General features: G+C 33.8%; 1 protein-coding gene across 3 annotated transcripts in view; it reads left to right on the top strand.

The window, feature by feature from the left end:
* The first annotated feature begins 5,105 nt into the window (after nt 1-5,105).
* The window catches only part of LOC125043861 (alkaline phosphatase-like), a 281,183-nt gene continuing 276,288 nt past the window's right edge, over nt 5,106-10,000 (top strand). For 2 of the 3 annotated variants that reach the window (XM_047640193.1, XM_047640192.1), the window contains exon 1: nt 5,107-6,416. In XM_047640193.1, the coding sequence (XP_047496149.1) occupies nt 6,263-6,416 (154 nt within the window). In that variant the 5' untranslated portion in view covers nt 5,107-6,262. Of the gene's footprint in view, nt 6,417-10,000 lie in introns of all 3 variants that reach the window. The other variant, XM_047640191.1, reaches the window with a different exon arrangement.

The raw sequence follows: 10,000 nt of genomic DNA, 5'->3' as shown, positions 1-10,000 counted from the left end.
TCTCTTCTCCGGCATTCTTGTCTCTGCCTTTCTATCCCCCTTTCGTCTTTATTGGGATTCTTAGAGTTCCTGCCGTCATATATTTCTACCTATTTGGAATTTTACTGTTTTTTCTTTCTTTCTTTCTTTGATGTTTATACGAATATTTCTTTCTTTCTTTATATATATATATTTTTATCATTTTCCTTCCTTTCTCGTTTAGCGAGAAAGGAAGGAAAATCCTCTCCGTAATTTTTATTGCCTCAAAAGTTTCTCTGAAAAAGTCAACACACTGTAATTAATAATTTAAACATTTTTTTGTTTTCTGCTTTTACTCTTACATTGCATAGCCATTTATGCGTGCGTGCCTCTTCCTCTATGATGAGGATGATGATGATCATCGTCATCGTCCTTATTACTTTTATTTTTTAATATTTTCATTATTATTAACCATCATTATTATTATTATTATGATTATTATTATTATTGTTATTGTTATTGTTATAATTGTCATCATTAGTATTGCTATTACGATTATCATTATCATCACCGTTATTGCTCTTGATATTATCACTGTTATTATTATTATTATTATCTTACAATAATGATTATTATTATCACCATTATTATCGTTATTATTATTATTATCATTATGATCATCATTATTATTGCCACTATCACTATCATTGTTATTGCCACTATCACTATCATTGTTATTGCCATTATTATTGTTGTCATTATCATCATCATAATCATCTTCATCATCATCATCATCATCATCTTCGTCATCATCATCATCATCATCATCATCATCATCATCATCATTATCATCATCATCATCAACATCTTCGTCATCGTCATCGTCATCGTCATCATCATCGTCATCATCATCATAATCATCATCATCATCATCACCATTACTATCATCATTGTTATTAATAATACTCTTTATTATTTCTATTATCATCATCATTATTCTTGCTACTATTTTTTTCACCCAAGCACCCTCTTTCTCTCTCATATCTTGTGACCTTCTAACCCCTTCCTTTAATTTACATCTATCCTCCCCTATCAGTTTCCCCTCACCATCACCATTCCTCTCTCCCCCAACTTTTCAACATCTCGTTCCAATCTCCGTTATTCTATAATTTTCCACAATTTTCCGCTTTGATTTGCTCCTCCTCCTCCTCCTCCTCCTTTTCCTCCTCGCCCACCTTTCTCAGTCTCCCCTCGTCTACCGTTTCCCCTCACTCCCTCACCGGCAGGAAAGGGGATGTAATGTAATATAGCTTCCGGTAGTACAGTGTCCCCTCCAAAGTGTGTTCCCTTGCGGGTGGGTGTGGGGGGGGGGGGGGGGGGGGGGAGAAAGAGGGGAGGGGAGGGGGAAGAGGGGGAGGAGGAGGGGGAGGTAGGTATTTGTTCCCTAAACTGCGTGGTGGAAGCTCTTGTTAACGCTGCTGTAATTAACTACTGTGTTTCCCCCTTGCAAGTTTAGGCACGCGAAATCCCAAGGCGGGGCTTCGTTAGGAGCAAACATGCTTACTGCCTTTGCTCCATCTTGGGGCCGTAGGTCGTGCTTGAAGAGGTGATAGTTTTAGCGAATGCATGCGCGAGCGGGCGCGCGCGCACACACACACACACACACACACACACACACACACACACACACACACATACACACACACAATACACACGAACACAGTGAGGGAGACCGGGTCTAATTGTGACAGTTTTGTATTTTCCTTTAGAACTCCAAGATTTAAAAATGAAACAAAAAAATTTTTTGTCGGTATATCTGAAAATCTGTGTTTTTGATACATATGATGGCAAAATTAATGAAATACTTATTTGCACATAGTTAATTAATAATTTGTGTAGGCATATCAACCGTAACAATTCCCCTCAGGTACGGATCAAGTTGTTGCGCATAGTGGGGTAAGTTGGTGCACAAAACACAATAAGACACATTTTGAGTTTTATTATAAGCATCTCAAATGAAATCTGAACTTTTTATTATTGAAAAAATAAATGAAATGATATTGTTCAGAGTTTGCGCGTACAAAAACATATTAACCAGTCATCCAACTCTTTACATTTCACACCTAAATATCTCACCTCCACTAGAGAATTAAGTGTAAGCCCATTCTAGATATGACAGACGATGAATCTGTTCATCTCCTGGGGGCAGACTGTGAATATCAGCCATTGCAAAATAGGCCCTTCCAATTTTTTTTTTTCTTTTTGTTATCCTGCAAACTGACTTTTCTTTTACAGAGTGTTTGTTTTTATCCATATTCTTCCCACTAGGACCTGGAATATTCTCTTGATTAGGAGAGGACATGCCTGTTGCTTCTTTATGGGCATTCTCTACACGGTCATTCTCGTTGGAAGCCAGGACGGTCAGTAACTTATCCTTGGAGAAACTCTTCATCTGGACATTTAATGGGGTTGCTTCCTTCGGAATTCCTTGGAGATCAGAGGTTGCCATTGTTTTACCGGGATTAGATTTCAGCCATCCATACATCACATTTATTCTTCACTACTCTTTTAACTGCTGCTGTCAAGACACCAGGGAGTGTCCGAGGCATTACTTAAATTATATCTGAAAAGTATTACTCGATAGGGGTAAGAAGTTACAGTAACAGCTATCCCTCAACAAACCCCACCATTAGTGTCCCTTACTTATTGCCGGCATTGTGTTCATTACATAGCCATTTCACACCCTTTAAATCAGTCTCCAAATGGCCAAGGTACTTCAAATAATGCCACAGATATAGCACGATAACTAAGAGCACAGAAAAAAAAAGACTGGCCTCCAAAAAATGAATATTTCCCCCTATCTTTTCACTTAGTTACATTTTTGCACTCCTGTTACTGTCTCCACCTATGTTCACAAGGTGCATAACGTGACAGCATAGTAACATCTACTGAATAGTTTTGGAGATATTGAAAGTGCAATAATTTGGACGTGTAAGAACTATACCCGATCTCTTCTATATATGTACAATATGCATATATATATATATATATATATATATATATATATATATATATATATATATATATATATATATACACACACACACACACAAACTCACACACGCGCGCGCGCAATACACACACACGGAATATATGTACAGTATACATACATATATATATATATATATATATATATATATATATATATATATATATACACACACACACACACACATATGTGTGTGTGTGTGTGCATTCATTTATATATACACAGGAATATATATGTGTGTGTTCATTTACACACACACACACACACACACACACACACACACACACACACACACACACACACATATATATATATATATATATATATATATATATATATATATATATATATATGCATATACATGTTTTCATAAGTGTCTGTATGTTCTGAATATCAGGAAAACTAGTAACTTTAAACGGCCGGGGAAAACGGTGGTAGGTGGCCCGCGACCATATGCAAATCCGGTGTTTATGAATGCATCGAAATAATATTTGCATCAGCCCTATTGACAGCATTTTGAAATTGACCCCAGTTTCTGTGTGTTCAATACGTCTTTCTTGAGTGAAGAGAAATCATTATAAGCTTTGAGGATTTCTATAGGATGACGAAAAGTATATATAAGTAGTGATGCGTACGCTGTTTTGGTTTTATGTCTTATTATATTATTATATGCATATGTTTAATGCCACGACTTAGTAAGTATTGTCTTAATAAAAAATATGTAAGTGTTTGTCAAAGTATTATTAACTAATGGCGGATACAGTAATATCTCTAGACCGCTAAGCTACGCCACATATACTAAATAATGATAGGAAAGTGTATACCACGTATGTAATTGCATTGAATACATATAATGCATCATGTGGATAACGAGGTACATTTTACATATATCATATAGGTTTACCTAGTTGTGATAACATGCTAATTAATATTGTAGTGACATAATATATCGTATATATATATATATATATATATATATATATATATATATATATATATATATATATATATATATATTTACATACACAGAGACACACACATATGTGTGTATATATATGTGTGTATATATATATAAATATATATATATATTTATATATATATATATATGTATATGCATATATATACATATATATACACATGTATATTATCTCAAGAAACCAAATGTATAAGCCATTCATAGGTTATACTACAACAGAACCCAAACAATCACACATCTTTCGGTAACGAGCCTTCCAACTACCATACACATAATTAAATCACAACGACACTATACTATTTATGTAGTAAGTTCCACAAAAGTTACCCTGGGCGCGATATGATCTTCAATATGACATACACCCATTTAAAAAGGTCCATGGCGTACAGGAGAAGTACCCAGGCCGTTTTCTAGCTCGCCGTGATGATGGGTAAGGAAGACGAAGCTCGTTTTCGCCACGCCATAACTCCGCCAGAGCTCAGTTGGCTCCGAGCCGTGGTAGGTGGAGGGTGGGTCAGCGCCGTCCTTCGCGCGCGTGCCTTTTCACTGAACCGAATCGCTCCTCCTGACCCGGGAAACGGCGGCTGGAGGATGGACGGTGGTGATACTAGGCGTGGGGAGAACCTGTTTAACAAAAAATAGGATCTGAGGGTTAATTTCACCCCTCCTTGGTCGTGTGGATTTTCGCTAACTGAATGTTTCTGTGTTGAAGTGTTCGAATCTTTCTCTTTTTTTTCCAAACGGGGATCATTCTATAGTACGCTGAGAAAGAGAATCGTCCATTGTTGTGTGTGTTTTTTAATACACTCTTCGCCAGAAATATTTCCCGAAACATTGGTTTTCTCCATTCATTCACCTAAGTTTTATTAATCTTATAAAGTATAAAAAGAAACTATATATTCGTTATATTCGTGTTCATTCGATCGAAACACACTTATTACTACTAAGGGGCAAGGGAGTGAATGCAATGGAAGGGGACAATGACATGCAATTCCAGGTGAAGTCTATGCTGAAATAAATCGTCGCTTTGGAGAGGCGAATTTAATTTTAACTGCACTAAAATTGAATGGTGGTACCGGTAGGTAATGTGTTTACATGTCTAATTTGCCTTCTTTTTCTCTCTCATCTTATAATAGGGTCCCGTTTCATTTGAAATCATCAGAGTAACAGGACTGAATGACTGTAGTGATCATTTCAATACAAAACAGCCAAAAGGCGTTAGACTTCTTAGTGGAAGACAGAATATCGGTTAAGTCGTGGTGACAGAAAATACAAAAAATGATTATGTAAGTACTGAACGCTTGTGTAAGTAACATAAAGCAAACCATTTAAAGGCAATGGTTCTACCAAAACATGTAAACAAACTTCTCAAATCAGCTAGAGAAACGATTATGTAAGCAATAATAATAAAATAAATAAACGTGGTTTAAGGTAGGCCTATGCTCAGGCGATAAGTCACCTCTGGAGTAACAAATGGCAAGCGTGTACTGTTAGGATTGCTGATACGAGTGATATATCGTGCTCTCTTTTATTCCGGGAGAGAAATCGTTGTGTCCCAAAGATTCGACGCCGAGGATTGTGTATATTATATCTTTGGTCAATAGAAGTTAGAGATACTGTGCCATTTTATGGTCGCAACGTCTGTGTACTTCTCTCATCGGCAGTTAAGAGTTTATCTTGTGCCTCTGGGGAAAAAATGAATAAGGAAAAATCGCAGTGAATTGAGTTGTATCTCAGTGTAAGAATGAAATAACGTCTTGCCGATCTCTGTTGAAAAACAAAGTGAGGAAAAGGAAGAATCTTCTGAAAGATTATTCCCAGTCAATAAATGTAATTAATTATTCCCATTCCTGAAAGCAGCGTGTAAGATAACATTGCGGCGTTTGGATACAGAAAGTGAAACTTGTGACCAAACTAGTGATTTAAATATACCACAAGAAAGTATATGTTATATAGCTGCCTATTCACAACCCTTCAATATAACAAATTCGCAAGTCGATTTACACAAGGACTAACTTCTTAATCGTGTTAAAGCAAAACGCTTAGATAATTGCCAGAGGAAATTCAAGTGAAAAACACTGTCCAGTGATAAAAAAAAAAAAATCTCGTCATCAAGCCAACCTTTCCCAAACTTTGTTAGTAAAAAAGTAGGAAAGGAAAAGTTGTTGAACGTGCCACCGAAAAAAACATCCAATTTAGACCATATGCATCACCCGACGTAGTCAAGGAAAGGGAAAAATACCAACTTTGGAATATCCAACGCCGGCCATCAAGGAGTCATGAAAGGCATGAGAATTGCCTTTTGTGGCAGAGAAAGTGGCATGGAAGTGGTGGAAATGATCGTCAGGAAAATGACTGTGCTGGTAATGGTTGGAATGATACTTATGACGACAGTGTCTCTGCCACAGTCAACGGTGGCGGCCAGAGTGGAAGGTGAGTTTGCATGATTTTTCCACTACTTTTATTATTATTTATTCATTAATTAATTTATTTAATTTTCCATTCTTGTGGATTCATTTTTATGTATTTCTTGTGTATATCAAGAGGAAGAGTTTTACGGGGAATGCAAAACTAACATCGGTGTGTTTGGAATATATATATATTTTCATCTGATTTCATTTCGTATATATCCTACATGTGACTGAAAAAATAGGGGGAAAAAAGTTTCGGCCAGTATGTGACCGTAAATGGCCAGACTAGTAGAGGAATACATAATGCTTTGGGACTGAGTTGTTCTCTTAAACACGTATGATGATGTCAATTGTCTACAAATTCATTAAATACTGGTCATATTGGTTTCCGATGTGCAACTACTTAATGTTTCACACATATATGTTTATATATATATAGATATATATATATATATATATATATATAGATATAGATATATATGTATATATATATACATATATATGTATGTATCTGCATATGTATAAATATGCATATATACATACAATGTATATATTGATATATGTAATATATACACAATAAACACACACATGCATATATACATTTATACAATATATATGTATGTACTCTACACTTATATATACATATAATATATATATATATATATATATATATATATATATATGTATGTATGTATGTATAGACAGTATGTGTATTTATAATTTATATATGTATCTATACGCACAATAGATGTATGTATGCATATATATATAAATATATACACATGTAATATACATACACATATACATACACACACACACCATGTGTGTACATACATATACACATATACATATATACATACACATACCATGTGTATTTATATATATGTGTATATACATACAAACATGCATAATACATGAATACATATTAATATACACATACAAAAATGTGTGTAGAGGTGTTTTGTGTATTTTTATATATATGTGTGCATATGTATACATATGCATAAATACATATAAATAGATATGTATTCATACACATGTATGTATACATATATGTGTACATGTATGTTTGTATTTTATGTATGCATATATACGTATAAATATTTACATAAATGTATATATGAATTTGTATATGTAGCTATCTATAAATGTGTATGTATTTGTGTTTTAGTGTTTGAGTTTATATACTATTGATTAGATAATATTGATAATGATTAGAAATATGCAATAGCCCATACTAAGTGCTTGAATTCATTGTTATCATCATTACTACCACTGCGACTACAACTACTACCGCTACTTCTACTGTTGTTGCTGCTCCTGCTTCTTTTCTTGTTGCTACTTGCACTACTACAACAACTACTACTACTTCTACTACTACTACAACAGCTACTACTACTACTACTACTACTACTACTACTATTACTACTATTGTTCTACTGCCGCCGACGCCGCTGTTAGTGCTGCTGAACCTGCTACTTCTACAGCTACGTCTCCTACTACTGTAGTTTTTACTCTAATTATCATTATTATTATTTTCACCTATACTTTTACTGCCACTGCTATTGTTACTTCTACTACTATAACTGCTGTACTACTACAACTACTATAATTAGTGTTACTGGTTCTGCTGCTGCTTCTGATGTTGTTACTATTACTATCTATATTATCAGTATTTATTTATCATGATAATCATTAATGCTATTGTATACGTATTTTGTTTTTATATTATTTCCAATACTATCATTATTATTGTGGTTTCTTTTTATGATCTTTACTATAAATAGTAATATCGTTGATAATGTCAATAATAATGACAATAATCATAATGATAATGAAGATAATAATGCTGGTTATGATGATGATAAAGATGAGGATAATGGTAATAAGGGTAATAATAATAATAATAATAATAACAATAATAATAATTATAATAATAATAATAATGATAATAAAGTAATAGTAATGATAATGTCAATAGTAATAGTAATGATAATGTCAATAGTAATAGTAATAATTATTATTGTGATGATAGTAATAATAACTACAAAAACAAGAACAGTGAAACAGCAATGATGATAGTAATGATATACAGTAATATTGATAATGGTAATAATGATGATGGCGATGATAATAATAATGATAATGATACAAAAATATGATGGTAGTGATAACGATATAAATGCTGATAATAATGATGTTAATAGAAATGATAACGATAATAATGATGATGTTAATAGAAATGATAACGATAATAATGAAGATAATGATGATGACATCGATAATAATATCAATGATAATAATGATAACGATAATGAAAAAGAGGATGAGGATAATGACATAATGACAATCACGGCGCGAAAGGCCGATTCAGCTCTTCGTTTATGGAGTCCGAAGTGTTTCTAAATACGAGTGACTGATGCGTAAAAAAATATATATTCCATAGAAAATCAGAATGTTCCATCATCATAGCATTTCAGCATTAAAAAATGATGATGAAATAATGTGTGCTCATATAGCGGAAATTGATGTTCTTTTCAAAAGGCCTAAACGCAATGGACGAATAACATTGTGTGCTTATCCTTATATGTTTTTTCAATATTTGGGCAGAACTTAAATTAATATATATATATATATATATATATATGTATATGTATATATATAGATATGTATGTGTGTATATATATGTATGTATATGTCAGTCAATATATATATATAGAGATGTAGGCATACACGAATGCACAGACACTCACAATATACATGTATGTATATATGTTTATACATTTAAACTCACAGACACACATGATATATATGAACACATAGGCACACACATGCAATATATATATATATATATATATATATATATATATATATATATACATACATATACATATACATATACATATACATACACACACACACACACACACACATATATATATATATATATATATATATATATAGTCACATCCGTACATATGATATATAAGCTTTCTTTAAGAGACCACCCACATCAAAATCAATTAAAGTTGAAAGTAGGAGGAATGGTCGCTTTCATTAGCAGAAAAGCGAACACGGAAATCAAGAGAGGCGAAAAGGAGAAAACGGAGGAGAATTACCGGGATAAGAAGTCGGCGAGAGTAGCAGTTTTCCCAAAATGAGATCAATTCAGATCATCAAATCGGTTGTCAGCTGTGATCCTTTTTCTTGGCAATTTATTTCCTTCGGTTCTCGTGATGGTCGAGATTGCCCTTGTCACGGAAGAAGAGATTCGGGTTTTGCGCTGAAGGTCTTGCGTCAGTTTTTGAGAAGGTGATGGTATGATGTGTGTTTACAGTGTTCGATAAACTACCTCCACGTACTTTACAAGCACATTCACAAACGCGTGCGTATGTGAGCAAATGCACACGTACATAAGCATGCGCGCACGCACGCACACACTCATAAACGTATAGAAGCCAAACAGAGACGTAATCCATTTTCCCCAAAAGATATAAGACTGAATGAACCGTTCCCCCCAATGTCGATATATTTTATTCAAACACAAACAGTATTAAACAATGATACGGTATTTGTCAGAGCCCGTGAAATACGCTAGACAATCCA

The sequence above is a fragment of the Penaeus chinensis genome, chromosome 34 (genome assembly GCF_019202785.1).
Source record: "Penaeus chinensis breed Huanghai No. 1 chromosome 34, ASM1920278v2, whole genome shotgun sequence".
Classification (NCBI taxonomy): domain Eukaryota; kingdom Metazoa; phylum Arthropoda; class Malacostraca; order Decapoda; family Penaeidae; genus Penaeus; species Penaeus chinensis.
The sequence above is the reverse complement of the archived record's forward strand: the minus strand, read 5'-3'. Positions and strand labels throughout refer to the sequence as shown.